This window comes from Pithys albifrons, chromosome 2 (genome assembly GCF_047495875.1).
Source record: "Pithys albifrons albifrons isolate INPA30051 chromosome 2, PitAlb_v1, whole genome shotgun sequence".
In the NCBI taxonomy this organism is placed as follows: domain Eukaryota; kingdom Metazoa; phylum Chordata; class Aves; order Passeriformes; family Thamnophilidae; genus Pithys; species Pithys albifrons.
The window spans coordinates 101,081,241-101,104,090 of NC_092459.1; the positions used below are offsets into that span (position 1 = coordinate 101,081,241).

Below are 22,850 nucleotides of genomic sequence, written 5' to 3' on the forward strand. Positions count from 1 at the left end.
CAGCCAAGAAAGAAAAACAAGAAAGTGCCTCTTTTTCTTGGAAATTCAGAGGAGAAAATAGGTTATCACTGTTTTACAAAGATAATTTAGCCTGTCTTTTGTTTTCTCTCAAAAATCACTTTTGTTTTTATATTCACTTATTACAACTGGCTGCGCATTTCCTCAGGAGTTTCAATTCATCAGATGTTCTCAGAGAAGCTACAGCGGTCAGTACAAAATGAACTGATTTCCTAAACTGCCAGAACAACAGTCACCACAGGTGACAGGTTTTGTATTGCAGATACACATAATTACTCTTCAAGTCTTCAAAACAATCTTGTGAAAATACTCCTGCTTAAACTCTTGGAATGATCGAGAAGAAAGGCACTTGCTCCTAAGACAGTACCCACCGATAGGTGGGCTCCTACTGGTTCCCTGAATTTGGCTGCATCCAGAGGTCCAGCTTTCACAGCTTCTTTTAAAGTACTCATATGTTAAATTATGCAATTTCTTGCACAAATACCACTAAAATTGCAACTGCTGGTAGGGCTACCAAACAATTTCAATAAAGTACAAAGTTACTTTGTTTCTGTCTAAGGGTTTTGTTTGTCTAGAGTGAGGAGGATATTTGATCATTGTAGAACGCTCCTATCTCATATGAGGTACAGCAGGCCATGTCATGATGTTATCAAAGCCATTTCTTCATTATGGTCATTCCAACACACAAGTCACTGCTGCCTTATTAATTCCAAGTAAGCAGTTTTAAATACAGGATAATAGCCCCATTTAGTAGAATGTTTAGTTTCTTCCGTTATGATTCTTGTTTAAAAAACAGAACAGCAATTAAATCAAACAATATCTGTAGCATTTGCATATGAAAGAGCATATATAAAACAAAAACAAGTGATGAAGCTCTATAAATTCTGCTAAGTATCTTATTTCTAATACATTCATTTTCAAAGAGAGACTAATCTGGAAATGGAGACTATCAGTATTTTACTGAATTTCTTTTATATCAAGTATAGCATTTTTGTTTTTATTTAAAAAAAAAAAAACAAAAAAACAAAAACCAAAAAAACCCACCCAAACCCATCCAACCTAAAAGATACTTTGCAAAAGAAAAATGTTTAACTGTTCCTTGTTAAATATTTACAAAGTATTGCATTGCCAGGTTGGACAGGGCTTGGAAAGTGTCCCTGCCCATGACCAGGGGCTGAAACTAAATGATCTTCAAGGCCCCTTCCAATGCAAACCTTTCTGTGTGTCTATGATTCTATACTTTTTGGTCCTCAATATGGGGCTCCAAGAGTTTGAGATAGTAACAGATTGACAAGAGAGTATAAGAAGGCATTTATACTTGTTAACAGCTGTTGGTCAGGATATTGATTCATCTGTATCAACAACACACAGGCAATTTAGAAAAACAACGCTGACATCTAATATTCAAGCTGACTTCTAATGAATTCATGTTTTTACCTCGATCAATACTAATAAGCCATTTAATTCTCCAAAACCTCTGCCTATATACAGGAGGAGACAGCAAATACTAAATTTCAGGAGATGATGGACTCTGGGAGAAAGAAAGAACAGTATCCCAGAAAACAGCCACATGCCAGATTTACCAATTTATTCTACAGCCCAATGAATGCAGGAGTGCAAGGGAGAGGTTTTGCAGAGATCTGGACTCTTCGTGTTCCCACCTTCCATGAAAAAGTTCAATACCCCGCGGTCTTTTCAGATGTACCAAACTGAGTCAGTCAGGTGCCTATTCATATACGTTAAGAACCAATTATTTTCTTTTGCTAACTGGTCTCATTGCCCTGCTGCTTTAGGGTGAAGCTGCAGCACATGAGCTGCCATTCTCCATTGTCATCAAAATGAAACAGCTTCATCCATCTCGCTCGCTTGCTGGCGCTGGCATTGCAAGTTTGCTGCTTCCCCCTACGACTACTGTTATGACACCAGGATTTGCAGGCCAGATGGTGAATCACATAAGAAAAATGATCCTGTTGTAAAACAATCCTTTTCCTGTATTTTTCCCTGGTGGCAGTTGCTGGTTTACACACACATAAAACTACACAGTTGATTACAACGATTTTGGATGGACTAATACTCCCCCTTCCCCTCCACCCCAGTTGTGTAACTCTCTGAGAAGCAAGGCAACTTAAGATCAACTTCTCGGTTTATCTTTACTAAAGTTCAGATGGGAAATAAAAACTGAGCTTCCAAGTGCAAATGCAAACATTCCAGTTAAAAGAAGTGCAAATACTTGACTAGATGTACAGTGACAAATCTGTATGGATTTCAACAGAGGTAAAATAATTCACCCCAGTTAAAGGCTCTTCTGCCTCTGCAAGAGCAGGCAAGCAGAAAAGCAGCAGATCTGCACTGAAGTCGGCAAGAGCTACATTCATCTTGGAAGGCAGCAAAATAACTTTACCCATAAAGGGTAAGATGCTATTAGTAACAAAATTCTTCACATTCTTTTCACAAAAAGGCATTTCATATTGCAAGACTATATCCTAATAAACCACCCTTAGATGGTTAGATTGAGTCTGCACAGTGGCAATGCCAACATATCACATGTAATCCTGATCAAGCAAAAAAATCAAAGTAGGACAAGTTGTACAGTCCAGATTGGGCTATTTGGTCAAAAACAAAGTTCCTGAACACAAGTTTTATGCTAGTCTGAAACAACTCAAATGACTACGGCCAATTTCTATTACTATAAAGCAAGCTTAGTACCTCCACATTACAATTTCCCACTCTTTCATTACAAGCCCCTACTGTAATTGCTATGTACAATGTCAAGTTTAAACCATGTGGACTGAAGCAGCTTAAATTTCCAGGCCCTTTTAGACTCAGATTCATAATTTTTTCTGAAGGAAAAAAGGAGCACTACAATCTCAGCTAAGGCAATTCAGCTATATCAAAGACTGAGGGTATGGAAAAAATGTTTTTGTTACTTAAAAAGTATCAAAAAAAAATTCAGATGGTTTGTTCTTTGGAAAGTAATAACATCCCCAAGCCTTGGAACTGGAACCTGAAGTTTGGCAGGAGATGGTATTTGTGTCAGTATTATGCCTTTTGCCAACTTTCAAGAAAACATCCCAAATTTGGCCAACAACTATGAGCCTTTGAAGAATCTTCATTTTGCACATGCTCAGCAAACATTTTATAGAGTTTACAGCTGAAATTTAAGAAGACGTTGTCCTTATTGAGTATTCCCGACTTCTAGCCTTTAGTTTCTACACCATTCCCTCTGAGTAAACGACTGTGCCACATCCCCTCACAGCTCCTGCCTGTGACCACCCATGCAGCATGGGGTAGGAAATCATCTGATTGAAATGCAAAGGGGACAATTATTCAACAGCTCTGGAGGGGAATTTGGCAACCAAAGCAGAGACCCAGCCTGTGCAGGGATGGTGTCAGTATCTATTCCTTGATCAGCTGTTGATTTAATGTTTAAAATACATTAAGTACTAAGGGACATTAGGTTGTAAAGTTCAATACTCAGATCTAGGGAAATACAGATCTAAAGTTGCCTCTGCCTATACAATGGATATTATCTTTAGTTCTGTGATGATATACTACTCTGCCCCAAGACCTGAACTTGCAGTGCATCAGGGTTGTATAACAACCGAATGTAAGAGTTTTCCTTCATTTGCTACAGGACCGGGAAGGTCTACAACAAACAAAGTACAAATTCAACTTTAGGCAGCTGAGTCTCAGGCCAGTCTTCATGTTAAATAAACCCCAAGAGAACTGCATGCTATTTCTGCCCTTTTCATAAACAGACTTTAATTCCTCATCTTCTGGTTTGGCTCACTGGAAGTTTCTAGGGTCAGTTTTGCAGTGCTGCTGAGCACCCTCGGATGCACACTGGCACAGAAAGCACTATGACTGGAAAATAAGCGCACAGGTGCCTAAATCCAGGCAGTGGAACCTGACCTTAGTCTTGCTTCACTTCAATTTCCCACATGCATGAGATAAATAGGCACAGTGAAAATAAATTCTTTCAAAATCAGGAAGCATTCTAGTCCTACAGTAGCAAGCAGCAGAGAGAGATGCTTATGCAGAAAATCTGTTTTCAGAGAGGCTGCTTATGTAGAAAATCTGTTGTCAGTGCAGCATATAAACCTTGGGGCCACACACTGAAGATGAGGAGAAAACAAAATATTTAAAAGTTGCTCCTTCAGTGAGTGCTCAATGAGGCAGAGGACGTGTGTGTGGGGAGACTGGCATGCAATCATTTAGCTAAAGACCAGATCATCTCAAATACACATAGAAGAAAGCCAAATTAAGATTCCACAAACAGCTTTTTGATGTTTGCTGACTTCTGAGTGTCAAATTTTCCAAACATTGTTATTTTTTTTTCCTTTCTCTTTCTAATTTTGCTTTCCTTGTTGGTTTTATCCAAATAAAATTACCAGTCCTCCAACTAAAATAGTCCTGTAAGATTCAATGATATTGGATACTGAAAGGTGATAAAGAAATCTGGCCTCAGCCTTAAAGAATACATTAGACCTTCACATACTCAGTTTTGCATTGGCTTTTAAATTCAAAGCCCAAACCTGATCTGTGAAGGAAGAATCAAATTTTGTAATGTCAGTGATCAAGTCTTAGTGCTTTCCATGTATAAACTAAATGGTTTTTTGTTATTAGAAAGATAATTCACTATGATTTTTCTGATTCTATTTCTCAGACCTATATAATTAAAAGTATTCATTTATTTTAGGTTTCAACTCCATGTGAAAGTTGTAGATTTGGAAAAAAATTAGACTTTTGTCATTTTGATTTTCAGCTCAATTGTTAAAAACCTCATCTACAAATTTTGCACATATAAACCATTTGCAATAAGACCATAGTTTTATTTTGTCCATTATAATAAGAATTCAGCTGATGCTTCTAATTTTTCTTAATTATCCCTAGTACAAAACACTTCTCTGCACTTCCAAAGCTATCCAAACCTTTGTAATGCACAGCACTGTATAATACAGAGGTGAGAGACTGTGCCTTGCAAACTTCTGGCAGTTTATTTACTGCTGATTAAGGACTCCTGTCTTACAGGAAGCTGAGTGGTGGCTCAACTAATCAAATTCAACAGTAGATTAGAAAGAAGGAATAGCACTGAATTTGCAGCTCCAAGCTCAACTCTGTCATGACAAACTATTTGACAGGCACTGATCTAAATGCTTTGGGATTTGTATTGCAGACTTGAATAGCCATATGCTTACCACTGAAACGTGCCAAAAGCATCTGTTCTTTCACAGTTTTTGAAGTTTGTTTACCAGAGCATATTAATATACATTTAATAACTGCTTTAATACCCTTCTCCCTCACCCTGAATGACTAACAGCTCCAAGAGAGGGTACACACATCTGCATCTGAACTTTTTATGTATCCATGGACAATTCTGAAATGAAGCAATAAGAGCAGCATAAATAAACCATTGCATAAAGTCATGAGAAGCACTGCCATCTATCAAGAATCTGCAGCATAAGGCTAAAGACATATGCACCTTCTCTTTGAACTTTTTCTTTCTCCTCAATCCTCCTCAGTTCTTATTCTAGACTTAGTCACTACACGAGTTTTATGTGTTCCATATAACATGTTGGCTGCTGCCTCTTGTCTGAATTCACGCTGGAGCTGTTCCCCAAGGACGCACCGTGGTGCAGTTATAGTGCAGTTAAATCTGCCCTTGGAGCGTCTACACCCAACACACTTTCTTGGTAGAGAGAACCCCTTTTCATTACTTCCACAAAGTTTTGGAAATAAGCTACTCCTAACACGATCTTGGCATTAACAGTCTTCTTATCACACTGATTCAACACTTGTCCCTTTAATCATTGAAAAAGACAACACAGACAGCAAATCCACCAAAGAATGAAATTAGCTTTTAAAAGGCTAAATTGTCTGTTTGTTTTTAGAGAATATGATACCTATGAAGACCACATTTTCTTATGAATAAAGCATACATTAAAATATCTACCCAGGAAAAGACACTTTAAGAAGAAAGGCTCTATTTCAAGTGTGAATTTGCTGCTTTGTTCTATTCAAATGCAAAATAGTGTTGTTGCTTATTATATTGCCACTTTCAATGTTGCTTAATTTACATAAAAATTAACTAGACTCTTCTTTTGCATGCATCAAGTATTCATGGTTAGCTATCTATGTATATTTAATATATTTCCATGTCATCATCCATTGCTAGGTAATTAGTTCCTGGAACTCTTACTGTGTTTCAAACGGTGAAACATAAGAGGATCTTATTTAACATCAAGTTTCCATTCAACAGATGAGTAGCAATTTCCCACTCATCTTCACCTCTCCTGTGCCTTGATTCTTTTTTCCGATGTTTTACACTTAAAGGGGATGTACATTTCAGTTTCACTCAACTGAGCTGAGTGAGCATGCAAACACACACATCTAAGCCTCCTTTTCTCAAAGTCGTACCATCACCTATCCCAGCATACTGACATACAAGACAGCTATGCAGAGGAAGCCTCACTGAAGCAGAATGAACACATCAATATCTATTTGACACATCAGGATTTTAAACATTGCTGTACACAGACATTATACACTTTTTGACACGTGCAAGAACACATGCAACCACCTCTCCAGCACAGTGAGTATGAAATTTTCTACCAACTTCAACAAGTGAGGCATTCTGCTAAGATCTGATGGCCAAAACAGAACACTTAAAGTTATTTTAACACAATCTAGCACTAAAGGCCACTGAAATTCTTGCAAAGGAATTTCTATCTTATGAATAGATAACACAGAACTGCTGTATTTAAAAAAAAAAAAAAAACCAAAACATTAAACATGCTTGTATTCTTACAGTACACTAAGAGTGAGCAATACTGAGGCACTGCAATAGCTGAGGCACAGGTTTGATAAAAACAACTTTGCCATTTCCCTCCCTGTTAAGATAGTTAGAGCAGTTTGCAGTTCTGGGATCAGGTTCCACTCACATCTGCTGCTCCTGGGCTAGACACTTTGGACCAGATTTCACCATGCTTAACAAGGTGACCAAGGCTGTTTGCTTGTTAATGGAGGCTTAATAATTTTCCCTTTCCAGACTTGATGTTAGAGCCATTTACTTTCAAGCCCAGTCAAAAATTCATGAAAAAGTTACAGCTGGACACCTTACCCCAAGTCTCTGCCTTGTGCCCAGCATGCCATTGGAGGTTCTGGTACAGACCTTCCTGTCCCTCATTGAGTTGTACTCATACATCCTCTGGGAGCTTTTCTCAACATGGATCTGTCTTCAAATCTGACAGGTAAGATCATTAAAGCACACCACCCACTCGAAGCAAACTCCTTTGAGAGTGACCAGCTGGCCAGCTGTCAACTAAAACACAAGTTTGGCAAAGGGACCCTATTATTCACGACTATAGAGAGAGCGGCAACCTCAAGTTTCTCAACTGAGTAACCTCTACCAGCCCTTGTTGGCAAACAGAGGGGAAACTGCAGAACTCAACCAACCCTGCTTGCACCCCTGCTAATTGAATTTCACTCAAAATGTCACCTATGGGGTGTGTTATTTATACTGAACAAAAAAAAGGGATCAATTATATCTCAGCAATGTCGAATTGGAAATTTTACTATCACAAGTGTGTGTCATGTGGCAAGAAATTGAGCCCTTTGTACACACTGGCTTGAAACGTTACTGTACTGGGCAAATGCCAGGCATCAGCACAACTAGGACTGCCTTAGGTGCAGATACATGGAGCAAAAGTCTCAGAGAGGCTGCAGAAGGGTCCTACTGACAAGTACCTGATCTGGAGTGACTTTGTTGAAGAAAGATAGGAAAACATCATGTTTTTCATGCTTGAGAAAGCCATCAAATTATGACTTCTTTCAAGAGAAGAACAAGCTGAGCATAACACACAGAAACTACTAGTAATTAATTGCAGTGTAATCAGTGCCAGAGCAGGAATGTGGTGGTGAGTGCAGAGAGAGTAGAAAGCAGAAATGTCCAATGGACAAAGTCAGGAAGGTTTGAGATTTCTTAGTTTTCTTGAATCTCAGAGTTTCCTCCCTCTGCTCTCAGATGAAGCCAAAAGAAGGGCATAGTGGTGCAAGAGAGAAGGAACATCAAGAATGAACTGTCTTCTGCAGAACTGGTGATGCCACTTAGGACACTCTTTCGGGCCAGTCTGAAGCACACGCCTCAGGACATGCAGAGGACAGTCCCACAATAACTTAGTGAAGATGAATTACACAGAAGTGTATTTGGAATGCTTACAGCAGGGAAGTGTAGGAAGGGGTCCTTCATAAAAATCCTGATAGTGTCCTAATCACATATGTGGAAAAGACTAAGAATTTGGATGATCCTGAGCTACTGTTTCATAGCATGCACTGTAATTCATCTAAAAGATCTTACTGGCTGATAAAGATGTAGCTGAGCATCAGGCTAAAATCTAAGCACATAATTCAGGATGGGGTACACTGGCAAAAGCAACAAATTCCAAAGCTGGTGTAGGCTGCCAGATGGTCAGCTCCATTTTAGCAGAATTACATACTCTGTTATGAAGGCTGGACTAATTTGACCATTCAGTCAAACACAAGTGCCCTGTGGCGACAACAGTTAAAAAAAAGGGACTCTGCTTCCTCATTTACCCATTCATCGTCAGCAACTTGCACCTGATGGCTTCCAATTAATCTCATTGGATGCCAAGGTTCTGCTGATAAGCATCTGCTCCTCTGGACTGGATTGCTTCAATCTCATTTTACCTCGGTTGATAAATCAGAACATTTGTGATCTTCATGTAAATTTGCCCACAAATATGCAAATATCTTAGTTACTGCTCTTCGGTTTTGACCAAAGTAGACTATGACAGGAAAACATCAGAAGGAATAATTTATCACATCATGTCAGTATTTTGGTTCTCTTGTAACTTTAAGTAACTCCTTCAGTTTATTCCAATTCAACCAGGCTCCCTAGTGTATTTATCTGGTTCTGAACATTCTTTTGTATAATAAACACTGCTGAAAATAACATCTTATGAATTACAATAACAGCCTGAGAAAGACTCTTTATCCCTACACTATACTAAAAAGTTTCTGAGAATAGTCATATTTAGATGCACTCCAAAATTCACCAAACATTTTCAAACGTAAGATTTGCTTCCCCAAACCTTTTTTCCAGTGAGTAAGAATACCTAGTTCTCAGAGGTCATTGTAATGCTAATGAAAACCTTTTTTCATACTGACTTAGTTGAAGGATATCCTGTCCTTCTGCTACATTATTAATACAGCCAAACCACTGGAAAACTAATTGCAAATGCCAATTCACTTAGTGCTATCATTCGGCTCTACAGAATTTTCCATTTTAGCTACAGAGTGTGCTGAGTAGCAGACAAAATATATTTTACATGCAGGTCTCAATAGTCTTTGTTTATTTTGTGACAAAAGCCTGACCAGAATATTGCTCATGTTCTTATTTGTTTATAATTGGTTTCTTAGAGTGATTTTTTTTTCCAGAGAACAAATTTTGTGAAGTGCCACACTTCTGAGATTAAAACTATGCTGGTGCTCCTTTTCCAGATAACTATTTTCTCCCACATCAGGTATACATAGCAAATTCCAGGGAGGAAAAAGCAACATGACACTTCTGCTTCATAAAGCAGAAGTAAAATCTAGTAACGAAAGCCAATGAAGAAACTTATAAGTAGAAAAACTTTCGTGTGTTCTTTAGTTTGTTTGGAAGGGGTTTGTCCTTTTTTATTTTTTTCCCCCTAAGAGAACAAAATTTGAGCCCTAGAAAATGCTTATCATTTAACCATGTGAAAATATCTCATTTGACATAACACTGTTTCCTAAAGTGTAGTCTGGATTACTCATAGACATAAACCACATTATTGTATTTATAAAATGTGGATGTATACACTGCTGTCAGAGGACACATATTTGAGCCTCTCATACCTTTCATCTATCCCCACTACTTCCATCCTTTTTTATTTGCCTAACTCTTTTCCTAAAATAATGAAAATATCTTAAGAATGTATTTCTGGATAGCAACATATTTTAAGAAAACAATGTTGAAATAACAGCCATAACAGAATTACTACAGAATTTTTCAAGATGACGGCAACATTTCTGGAGTTATAACCAGATACTCCCAAATTCCACCTTTGTCCTAGGAAGAAACGCTGTTTATTTCCTCAGCTTCACCCCTCTTGGGCTCCTCCAGAGAACATATAAACTTGCTTTATTCTTTCATAGCTTCTCACATAGCAGATGAACCTCAAAGCCCTGCCAGTAAAAGCTCTCCATTCTGACTTACTTTACTGTCTCTTGAAACGAAAAAGCATGAAATACTTTGTTAGAAGTTTGCCATTCTAAGCAAAGAAAATACCAAACTGGCAAAGTACACGTGTTCTCTCCCTCCAAAGCATATACCACAAGAGGGCTGCATTCAATCTCCCTTTTTGAAATCCCCATTTCTCAGTACTGAGTTACTCAATCTGAATGCTTGACACTTTCCTCCTGTTTTACTTTGAAAAGATGCAGCACCTTATGAGGCCATTTCACTTGCAGATCAAGACAGAGCATCCTGATAGCAGATACTTGAACTGTTTCAAAGCAATGTGTAGTTACTCTCAATTGAGTTCTTCCTCTTGTCCAGCTAAGAGGTGGCAATGCACCTTCAGAAAGAGGCCAGTGAACCTCATAAAGAGGTCAGTGAACCTCATTCTGAATGACACTGCTACCCGGGCTGGGGGATGCCTCAGAATATTTTGCAGACTGAGTGACCTTGATTTGCTCATAGACTTTACTAATTGAAACCCATGTTGGCTTTGTAACCACAGCCTATTTGGGTGTAAACCAGCTCTGCTCTGGCCACGGTGCTTTTAGTCAGCTGAGGGGGAATGACAAAATAAAATCATTTTGCTTATAAAAAATCAGGGGGCATATTATCCTTACTGCACAAATTCACAAAGGCTAAGTAAGATTTGTTTTCTGTAACTGTATTTATGAGGTTTTATTGAGAAGTTTCTTTCAGAAAATGAATTTGTCATCAATCCAAACTGCACCAACTCCGTGAGACTGGAACAGGTATTTCAGCTGGCAAGGACACACACCTGCTGTTGTTCATTAGGCGAGGGTCACTCCCTAGGAGTTTCCATCGACTCTCTGAAAGTTTTCTCATGAGAACGCCTCAACTTTCTTACTGCGCTCTGGACATGTACCTGAAAACACTGGGGTTGAGATAATATAAACATGGGACTTGTGAGATATAGGTTTTAACCAAGTAAATGTTCTAGCATGGTGGTGTGAGACCTTATTTAGCCAAGAAGATGTAGTTTTAACCCTATATAAACCGTGTGCTGTGTGTAATAAAATGTCTTCACTGTAAACCTCACAGGCCTGTCGAGTGAAGTCCTTTCTCTCTGCAGAAAATTGCTTACTTTAAGGTTTTAGAATACAAACCTCATCCTAGACAGTTTGCCAAGACAGAAATCATCCACCAAAAGTCCTCTAGATACATACCATTCTGTATGTACACATCATACCGGACTTTACAGGAAAAAAACCCACATTTGAGTCGCAGGTGCATTATATTCTATGGGCATTTTGGCTGTTGAGTTTTAATGAATTCTGTGCTGTCCACTGCTATCCAAACAAGAAGACATGAAAAAGAATATGCTGATGGTTGATTACAGCATGTGCTAGAATACAGAAAGGCACTAGACTAAAAGTTAGGAGAATTTATACCTTCAAAGAGGAAGCAAAATCCTTTGAAAATGTTCTATCCTAATCTATGACACTGCTATTGTAAATCAGAAATTATGTATGCATTTTAACAGAGTGCATGCTTATGCGTGTGTCTCAGTGTGCAATGTCAACTGAACTTGTTAGCACCACAGGTAGCATAAATCCTGATGAATCTCCATAGCTGCTCAGCATGGTTTGGAATGTATTATTAACAGGTTTATTAAGTATTTGCAATGCTGTGGACATGCAGAGTGCACTACTTGAGATAGCTGCAGCTTAACTGCTACCTGTTTCAAAAAGGCTCATATATCAGTGAGATGGGTATTTCAGATGTACCAAGCCAAAATACCTGCCTCAAAAAGACACAGGCCTTGCAGGTAGTGTGTGAACAATGGGGAGAAAAGAAGGAGTCACATCGCTGCTGAGCATATGTTCCATTTAATTCTCTGATACATGCCACAAGAGCAGCAAGGCAGAGGGCTGACAGAGGAAGCCTGGGAGCTTTCAGATCTTTTAGAAGGAATGCTTTTTGGATAACTGAAGGCAGAAGTTGACTGGTTGAATCACAATGATGCTGTTGACAGGATGAACTTGGAGAGCACTTAGGCAAAGAATCCTTTTGAGCAATGATTTTTCAAAAGCATCCAAGCAGATTTAAAAGAACAAAAATTCTTATAGGATTTTAAATGAGATTTACGTCCCTCAGGTCTACCCTGTGTGTCTTTGGCTTTTAAACATCAGTACCCATAGCAACTTCCCAGCAACACAAACGTGCCATTGCTCACAAATTCCAAAGTCTCTGAAGCATTTTGAAAATGTCTCCCTTCTTTCTATTTATTGTGCATACTATGCTTTTCTCCTAATAGATATCGTTACTGTCTATGCTATGCCAGAAACCATCAGGTCAGGCCGGCTCCTTTCACAGCGCAGAGAAGGACTGGTGATTGAAAGAACACAGAGAGAAGGTTGCTCAGGTACCTGCTTCTGGAATTATTTTATAATCATCAAGAGGACTTACTTTTATTTTTATACTGCAAGGTCAACAATGACTACGAGTGCAAACAAAATGACAGTTTCACGTTAAGTCTAAATACAGATGCCATGCATTTCAGAGATGCTTATTCTAAGATATTAGTGTTTAATGGTATGAAGTAAGGTTAGGGAGATACATTACCAACTTGAATAAATATTAAAACAGTTCTCCAATTCTTAACTGATAGCCATTCCACAAACAAAGGAATTTATGGGAGAATATATTCAAACCCTAAAACTGTAACATACTTCATTATAACAATTAATTCACATCAGACAGCACTTCAAAGAACTGGCATGGCACACAGGCAGCAAAGGGAAACCCTTCCTATATCCTACCAAAGTTTAGTGAGAACACAGAGAACCACGACCTTGTTTCCTGCCTTCCAGAATCTCGCAGTTCAGAAAAAGGTTGACAAAATAAGTCCCAAAGACAGCAATATTTCAGATTACATATATAGTGATGAATGAGGTGTAGAGTTGAATTTATGCTGAAGTTTATGTTTTGATAAAAATCTATTTTAAAAAGCATTTATGGTCTACTACAATTTTTCCCAAGCTCCTCTGCCCTCTTATGTTTTTCGTTTTTCAGTATCAGTCCCATAGCAACATCCAGGATTCATGAATATGGCACTGCTCTCAACATCTCTGGAGCAGAGCCTTGCAAATGATTGCTAAACTCAGGGATTTGAGTCAGCTTGGAAAAGTATGATGCTGGGCTAATTTTTTTATGTCCTGAAAATAATGGCAGGGGACTGGGAGGAGGGCAAAGGGAAGAAGAGCTGAACCTGAAACAGCAGAAAGGAATGAAAGAAACAAACCACATAAGGTTTAACGATACATAAGCAGCATGTTTTGCAAGTAGACAAGATCAAAAGTTTTATTACTATCTTACAGATTTGGGGGCTATATCTGAACAGCTTGATGATTCCAACATTTCCAGTAAGCGAAATGATACTTCACAGACCTCCTCTGCCAGCAATTACTCATATAGAAAATGGATATCAGAAATACACAAAATACATTTGCAGCAACCTTAATGCAGCTGGAAATAAAAACAGCCAGCATCTGCAAAAAGTGGAAGAGTGAGGAATCCAACAAATATGACTGAGCATCTCCTCTACAATGGGACTCTTGACTTGGGATAGTCTAATCAGCCTGTAGATGCTGCTATTTTTCTAATAAAACACAACAGGAAACATCATCTCCTAACGGAAACTAAAGCAGTTAATAAAAAAAAAAGAAAGAGTATGGAAAAAGTATGTTTAGGTTCCTCTCTCCTCGAGACTGCTTGAAGCAATTATCTGCCTTACTAATAAACAGAACTGAGAAGGGGTATTCTGTGTAAAGCATCTGGAAATAGCATGTGAAATAAATAGACGTAAATACTATTCCTCTGTTTATGGGAATTAATTTCAACTTCAGCAATCATTAAATAAGCTACCAATCTAACCAGTATCACCTTCAAATTCTTGGATCATTGACTGACAAGAATGAGCAGTAATTAATAAACTTGTGCTTTACCTGAGGCTCACCTACTGCCTGTCATGCAGCCATGTCTTTACAATCAACCATAAAGCTCAGTACTCTGATACAAAACCCCAAATCCCCATGACAATTCTCACACTATTCAGTATGTTTTATCAGTGTTAAGTCCAACACAAGGATGTAAGGAAGAAGCCCACAAAATGGACTGTCTGGTGTTTTGTGCAGACTTGGGGAAGCACCAAGGGTATTGCAAGACCCTGTGCTAAGCTTACTGTGCTGCTGCGAGTTACACCACAGGAAAAGATGCAAAACAGATAAATATTCCAGTCAGATGAATGACCTTCCAAAATGCATACCCAGAGAGATGCTGACCCAGACTAGACCAGCACCTTGTGACACACACTTAGTCCACCATTTAGATAAAGTGTATTAACTAATAGAAAAACCTTTCTTAAAAGTATTTTCAAAAGGAGATAAACCATTAGATTAAAAACAAAAAGCAGAACATCTTCTTAATTCTGAGGAAAATAATCCTAGTTTTTCCTGAGCAAACACTTTTCCTGAACTCTTCTGTGTCCAAGCCTCATTTTTACACATATGCAATTTGATGAGCTAACATCATTCCAGGCCTCCAGTTGAAGCAATTAAAAAAGTCCACACTTGCCAAACATTACCACATCGTTACCACAGATACTGTGTATTCTGAGTTAAGGGAAAACAGTGGAAACCTCTAATACCACTGTGGGGTAACTGCTGGCAAATAAGAAGTTTTTAGTATAGTTACCACTGCGACTATTAATTTCCTGTGAGGAGGTAAACGGAAAATTATCCACTGTATGGCATATCTGGCTTGTCACAAGCCATGACTCACATGTAAGAGACTGTAAAGGGATTATTTCAGTAGGTGGGTCTTGATAGGCTCAAGAATGTAAAATCTGAAACATTTCCAATGAGCACCACAGATGTGTGGTGACACAAACAACAATATATCAAGCTGTAAATACTGAAGGAGGGAGTGATACTTACACCATAAACCCTCCAATGAAAGGCTATGCTCCCTTCTCAAAAGCAGTGGAGGATGGAAAGAGCAAATGATGGGGGCTGAGAAGAAAGAGTAATTAGGAAAAAGAAAATCCTTCCCAGGAGGACTGAAACAATGGACTGTTTGCCACAGAGGTGGGGCAAGTAATGCAGAACGCTGTTCTAGTAAGACATGAAAGAAGAGAAACAGAAACTTCAACATGTTCCAAAGGCCAGAAAATACCTAACAGAAAGCTGGTGCTCATTCTGAGAAGTACATCACAGACAACACATGCAGATGTTTTCAAGATATGGTAATCATCAACGGTTAACATGATTCTGGAAAAAGTCAAGCTGCCCTTTCCCATGTTCCAGAATACTGAGACAACTGTCAGCATTAGCAATAAAGTACAACAGCCTGCACCTGATTTTCTGCATTACTGAATTTCACAGACATGCACAGTGATAAAAGTGTGCCTTTGAACAAGGTCTCTGCTTTTTTTTTAAATAATTAATGTTACAAATTTTTTACTGACACACAAAAGACATAAAAAGCACGCAAGCTTCAATTTAAATACTGATATATCTATATCAAAGGCTACGCTATTCAATACATAGGATCCAATTCTCATAAAAGCACAAGTTCAATTACTACAGCCAGTGAAGCTCTAATACTGCATTTTCAGCTAAAAACTTGCTCAAAGCTTTCACAATAGCAGAGTAATTTCAGAGTATCAGTCTACTCAGTAACATGACTCTGGGAGGAACACATGCACAGAGAGGAAAACAAAAATTGGGAAGAAAGAATTTCCCTGCATTAAGAAATGATGGTTTAGAGTTGCTGCTTAATCTCTGCAAATCTGATGGACATATGGGTGAAATGAATTGATTGAGGACCTAGAGTTAAGGCTCATGTGGACACTTAAATTTTCCTATTCGGAAAACAGGCTGGCTTTGGTTTACACATGCACTGAGCAACCAGTACAAACAGGCAAGAGCTGCTCTGAGAGATGGCAGTGCTGGTCAGCATGCAAGCTCTGGCCTTGCCAAAACCCACAGAAATGTTGGCAGGGGCCCAACATATCATTTTAGGAGTCAGGAATCTGTTCAGTCACAATGTGGGAGGCTAAACTTTGTTAAAACAACAGATCTAACCCTTTCTGTCATTTGATGTGGGGTCTTTCTATGTCCTTTACCTCTGTTACACAGAAGATAAACTATGCACAAACCTGAAAACTGCTGAAGTCCTGCTACATAGTTCTGTTTGAGCACATAAAATATCTCTAATTCAGCAGGCACTTCTGTGATCAAGACATGCATGCCTCACCCAATATTTATGGGAAAGAAAATTTACATAACAAAATAAAACAGTATATTTATATGAACATCTATTCATACATCCCAACCACTACAGTCTGAGCATTTCAGTCTGTTCATACACCCCAACCACCACAGCCCGAGCATTTCAGTCAATGAACAGACCTGACTTTTACACTTGCATCAATTTTCCCTTTAAAAAACCCAAATTTGAAAGAACAAATGGGATCTGTCTTGTAAGCTGTAGGTTCTTCGGATATAACTGCACAGAGAAGAAGCATCACCTACCTGGCAGTATTATGGTAATATTCCTGATTGACATGTCATCCATTCATAAAAAGTAACCTCCTGTCTCTCTTTCAAACTAAGAGTAAGAAAAAAGCTCTAGGAGCTAATACAGTTTGGCTTCTTCAAGCTGAAGGGTCTCATTAAAAAATTTCTAAACTGAGAATTTCAACTTTAAACATCATTTACACAAATGCACCAAATTTGAGTCCTGTTGCTCAGGAGACAGTTGCAGGGCTCAAGACAGAATCATTTCCTAGAGATGGTCCATAAGCTACTTAGGGATTTATATGGGAGCTTGCTATGTTCTTGGTGCACAGTGAGGACAAAGACCTGCTGCCTAACTCTGGCTACTTCACACCTCAGCAAAGTGAGCCAAACCATGTGTGTCAACTTTCAAGAACTGCTGAACATCACTCCTACTGACTGTCTTATATACTCATCTGCAAATCACAAGCTTTCTCCCTAGATTATTAGCTCAAAAGTGCCATAAAGGCAAATTGTACCATAACCCAAATAAACAACATTAAGAGTTAAGTACATCAATATCCATATGTCGGTACTCCAACTCCCATAAAAACATAGAGAATCTGAATAATAGTCATTAACCTCACAGGATTAAAACATTTACATAGTTTTAGATATAGATATCCTGGATTGAACACCTAAATACAACTTTTCTGTCCTAGCAATGAAACAGGTTGGAATACCTGCATTTAATTACAGAAACACTACAGAAGTGTAAATCTCAGGTATAAATATTAGAAAATACAAAATAGTTTCTGATTGTGCGTGTCTAAACATTAGTTTTAGGACACAACTATCAATTTTGGAGCAGTCATGGAAAAAGCACAAGAATCACAGTTTCTTTCTATCAGTAAGGATGTGCATGTTAAATTTGTATTCTTGCTTATTTTAGGATGCTGCAGTTGGCAGCTGTTATCTGCAGTATTTTTTTCAGTTGGCTAATTATGAAGCAGAAATAAATTCAGAGCTGAAATACTATAATAAGGCAAATAATTCTGACTCATCATCATCATCATCATCATACTGTAAAACCAGTAAAGTATAAACCCCATAATGGGAACATCCAATCCCATGCAGCCAGATATTAAAGACTGTTAATGGCTGTAGAGGAAGTGTCAAAAAGAGGTCAGTTTAAATTTAATGTTGGCAGAAATTATTGTCTGCAAAAGCATGAATAATCTTCTAATGATGTTTTAAAGCTTTAGCTCTGTCTTAACACTTACTGTTTATTTAGTCCTGAGAAAACACTTAAAAGCCATGAAGCAATTTTAAGAAAACATTTGTAAACAGTTATTTTCTCTTGACAGACTATTTGGCTACAATTACAGATATTATGCCAAGATAATATATGTAATTCAATGAATCCAGACAATATTGAATCAAATCAACCAGTATTATTTTCCATTCCTTTGAAACTGAACATTCAAGCCATCTGAACTTTCAATGTCATTTGGCACTTCAGAGAAAACTTTATATAATACAACCAGGCCTGAAAACCTACACTTCATTTCTGAGTAACCTCCTGACCTTTTATAGAAGGATCTCACAAACTGGATCATCAGGAGCCTTATGTAAACCACAAATGTTTTCAATTAACATTGTTAAAGGCATGCTCATATAAAAGTCTTATTTAAATTCCTGACCACCTGACCATTTCAGGCCTTTTCAAAGTCACATATTTTGTAAAAGGAGATGAGTTACCTTAACCCAAATTCTGCCAAAAAATGATTCCACACGTAACATCTATTCAAAATTTTAGGCTTAAAAAAAAAAAGGATTAAATATGATTTTAGGAGATGGTTAAAGAAAGGTACACTATGATGAGTTACAAAAAGTCATGACCAATCCTCATTTTGGTGCCTAGGGTTCATTTTCTGTTGCTCAGTCACATGTTCTGACTCTGTCTTTCAAAACATGTTCGTCTTCGTTCCTCAAAGAAATACAGCATAAATCAGGATTCCAAATAGCTCAGGCAAGACAAATTATATACTTGATCAAGTGAATGGAAATAGAAAGAAGCAAATCACTTATTTTATTTCTTTCAGCTTTCCAACTGTAGCCACCCAACTAGAATATCTCTTGCTTAAAAACCAGCAACAACTGTAGTCCGTTTTCTCCTGAGAATATTATTAATTATACACCTAAAGCATGTTCATAGTCTGTGTTTACTCTTGGGTGATTTCATGGTTTCTATGAATGAGGAAACAGTAATATGGTCATTTATAAGTAAAATAATATTTTCACTGTTTTGGCACCTGAGCACAAGGAAGAGGAAAAACCAGGCAGCTTTCACCTGGGTTTATTTCTACTTAGAAGAGTCAGCTCAGGGAAGAAGAGGTACCACTCATGAAGAGCCAGAACAGGGAAAGAAAGGTATGACTCAAAAGCCAAGGAGACATACGGACTAAACAATTTTTATTGCTTTTTGGGTGGAGGTTAAATAGATCTTTTTTTCTTTAGCTCCCATAACCTAAGCATTGACTTAGAAACCATCATAGCAGCATCGGTGGGTAAAATAATGACCATGCAAGAGCAAGAAGGCAGTCAGAGGAATGTGAGTGCTGATCATCAATCAAAAATCCATTCACATGATTCAGAAATTTTTGCCACCTATGGAAAGCAAAGGTAACTGTTCAGGTTATGCTGTCAGGATGCAGACAACACTTCCTCTAGGAAGTAACTCTTCTGCAGAGATACAGGCAACATTTTACTGAAGGTTATTTTTGCCTGATTCTTCATCTCCTATTCAGAAGGGTCACTAATTGTTATTTTTATATAATAACAGGTAATTCTTTCATGCTACAGCTTGTGATGCATATTAATCAGGGTTCTTGCCAAATTAGATTAGTTTCTTCAACGTCTGAAAAGCAGCTAAACTTCTAATGACATTTTCCCCCTCTTTTCATCAATTTATTTTCAGAGCAAAATGTACTCAGGCCTGAAGAAAAGACACTTGAGCCTCAGGAATGGAAAACAGCCACAAGCCAAAATGTATTCACTGGAGAGCTCTAGGGCAGTAAGGCTGTAATCTATGCACAAAAATACTTTCAAAGATGTAAACATGATGTTAATATCTCTACTGCTCCCTCCTGCATGTTAAAGTCATACACTCTGCTTTGTTTGCAGTTATGAGCAGTAAAAAAGGAAGTAAGTCTATTTTAATGATTATTACTAAGACTGTAGCATCAAGACAGTTCAGCAACAGGGACTCAGGTTTACAGTGTATCCTTGACAATCCTAGTCTTCTTTATTACTGTTAGTATGAGAAATTAGAATTGTAAAAAAGGCATTTTAACAGATTAATAGCTCAAACCAGAACTGCACAACAGTGCTAGGTACCAAATGAGCCATCAGCATCTGAACATCAACCTGGATATATATATTGTACAGATGAAAAGATAAAGGTATTTATTTTAAAGTCCAGCGACTACAATTAGGTTATACACAAAAATAAAAATTTTCAACACATTTGGCACACTTGCAAACAACTGAAAGCCAATTCTTAAATTAATAAGTAATAACCAAGTACTTTAAAATACAACTTGAATTACCTTTTCACATGTAATTTACTACATAATAGCATATAGTCATAATGCATATTGCTTATAATGCCCATCAAGGTAAAAAATATCTACTAAATTCAATGCTAAAGGGACACTAACATTTCACACAATATTTGCTTGCCTTAAATAAAAAGAGGACTTAAAACCACTTGAAGGGTTGGACAAAAAAATTACATAGGAATGTTTTTGCTTTTTCTTCTGCTTTCTACTGCATAAAATCAGTTAATCAGCCTCAACTATTTTCCTTTTTATAATCCAATAGCCTAATTTTTGAGGATCTCTCATGAAACAGTGGAAGAGAAAAGCATTTTCATAAAATTAGAAAATTACTGTATAACCACAAAGCTTGTTTCTGCAGCAAATGCTGGATTTTTCTTTTAAGCTGTTAATATTTCAAGTGGAAGTGGCCTCAAACTTTATCAAAATGCCCATTATTCCCAAAGCAACCCGCACACATCTCAATCTAAAGAGAAATCACATCTTTACACTCAGTTCCCCTGACAGCAGGGACTCAACCTTGACCCCCAGACTAACAGAGGACAGAAGACCATTTCTAGGTAACAAGCAAGTATTACATGTTCTCTTACCCACCACCCTGCCAGAAGCACAACTTCTATTTTACGCAACTTCTCCAAGTCTCCATCACCCAAAAAAGCTGGCAGCACTGGGCAGCCAAATTGCTGCATTTACATGCTGCTGGTCCTTTTAACATAACAAGTTGTTTTCTCAGCTCTAGGTCTTAGAACCAGAAGCTTTTTCAGAAAGGGCCCCTGTGTTCAGTGCCAACCACCCACTTGGGGCTGAGGACGGTACACGCAAAAAGGCTAAACTTCCTTAGGATCTTTTCCACTAGTTTTCTGAAGTAATACTGCTAAATAAGCTACAATATTAAGAAGAAAAAAAAGGTTTCCTTTCACTGCATACTCCTGATGATATTAGTGTCAGTTATCAACTCTCTCAAATCTCTCCATGTTACAATCATTTTAAGTAGGGTTGCAAACAAGGGCTTTCTTTGTGATCAATTTTCCTGGAATTACTTCAATCAGTTTTGTGAACATCAGCTTCAAAAGCTTGGGTGAGATTTGTTTTCTTAAACAAAAAAAAGGAAGAGAGCAGGGTTACCTTCCCTTAGACGCTCAACCACGAAAGTGAATCCAGTCGTTCGCGGGTGTAAGACATACTCATATTTTTGAAGACCGTTCTTTTCAGCGAATTCATTACTGCGGGCTTTGGTATTGGCTGAGGAGAGAATAAAGAGCACCGTTTTCTGTTAGGGTGCATGTAGACCATCAATTCCATTTAATGACCATATGACAGGAAAGGTACAACAGCAGTTCACACAGTATAGATGTGCAACAGCTTTTCAGGTGGAGTCAGACAGCAAATGTGCTTCCAGTTCGCCATACCATGGTATGAAGAAGAGCTGTGTGGATTGCAAGAAAAGCTTTTTTATCCATTCATTCATTCTAGAAAATAATCAGCATATATCATATTTATCAAATGTAACCTGAAATCTATAAATAAAAGTCTGTTAATAGTTCTCTGTACACTTCAATACCCATTTTACAGCAAAATACGTTAGCTGGCTCAACCGCGTTTTGGTTTGGGGTTTTTTTTAACTCAAAAGGCACAGTTTATAGTAATGTAGGTTTAATACTATACACAGAAATACCTTGACATCAGTGTTTAACCATGTTAAACTTATTTCAGAAAGAAAACATTAAATGGAGGAAAGCAGCTAATCTAAAACATTAAAATGGTATTTTACCATGTTCATTCTGAACTCTCCACGTTTTATTCATTAACCTACTCTGCACATACATACTCTTGTTTAATTTTTGACCAAATGCCCAAGTGTCACAACGCATGCAGAGTACACAAGGCATCTGGAAAGCACGACGGCTAAACCCTATGACAAATGTGTTTCAAACTTCTGGCAAGAAGATACCTCTCACAAGAAAGTCAAAGAAAGGCTTTCCAGAGCTGGTGGCCAACAGAGCCCACTAAACAAGGAAGGTGAAGACACTAAAGCAAAAATTTCTCAAGACAGGCGAAGAGGAGGCAAGTTTTTCTCCTGTGATGTGCAGGAGACTCTTCCAACCAGCCTCAGTCAGGAGCCAAAAGGACTTTGCTGGCAACACTTGGTTCTTTACTGTGGGTACTGCAGTGCCTCCCCTGGTGCCAAAGGGCAGTGGACACACGCAGTGTTCCCTTGGCAACATGGTAAAAGTCAATTCAATCAACTAACTTATTGAGTAACTCATATTTATGAAGTTTTACAAATGGATTAAAAGACAAAATCCCACCAACAGATCTATGAAAGAAAATCATTCTTTAAGCAATATATCAAGTTTTTCAAGCAGAAAAGTATCTTTGTTAAATGTTCATTGTTAACCTTAACAGAGGTGA

General features: G+C 38.0%; 1 protein-coding gene across 3 annotated transcripts in view; it reads right to left on the minus strand.

The window, feature by feature from the left end:
- LCLAT1 (lysocardiolipin acyltransferase 1) overlaps positions 1–22,850 on the minus strand; it is a 119,997-nt gene that overhangs the window by 32,148 nt on the left and 64,999 nt on the right. For 2 of the 3 annotated variants that reach the window (XM_071579972.1, XM_071579981.1), the window contains one exon: positions 21,564–21,680. The exons of the other annotated variant lie outside the window; for it this stretch is intronic. In XM_071579972.1, coding sequence (XP_071436073.1) covers positions 21,564–21,680 — 117 coding nt within the window. The remainder of the gene's footprint in view (positions 1–21,563; positions 21,681–22,850) is intronic. 3 annotated transcript variants of the gene reach the window in all.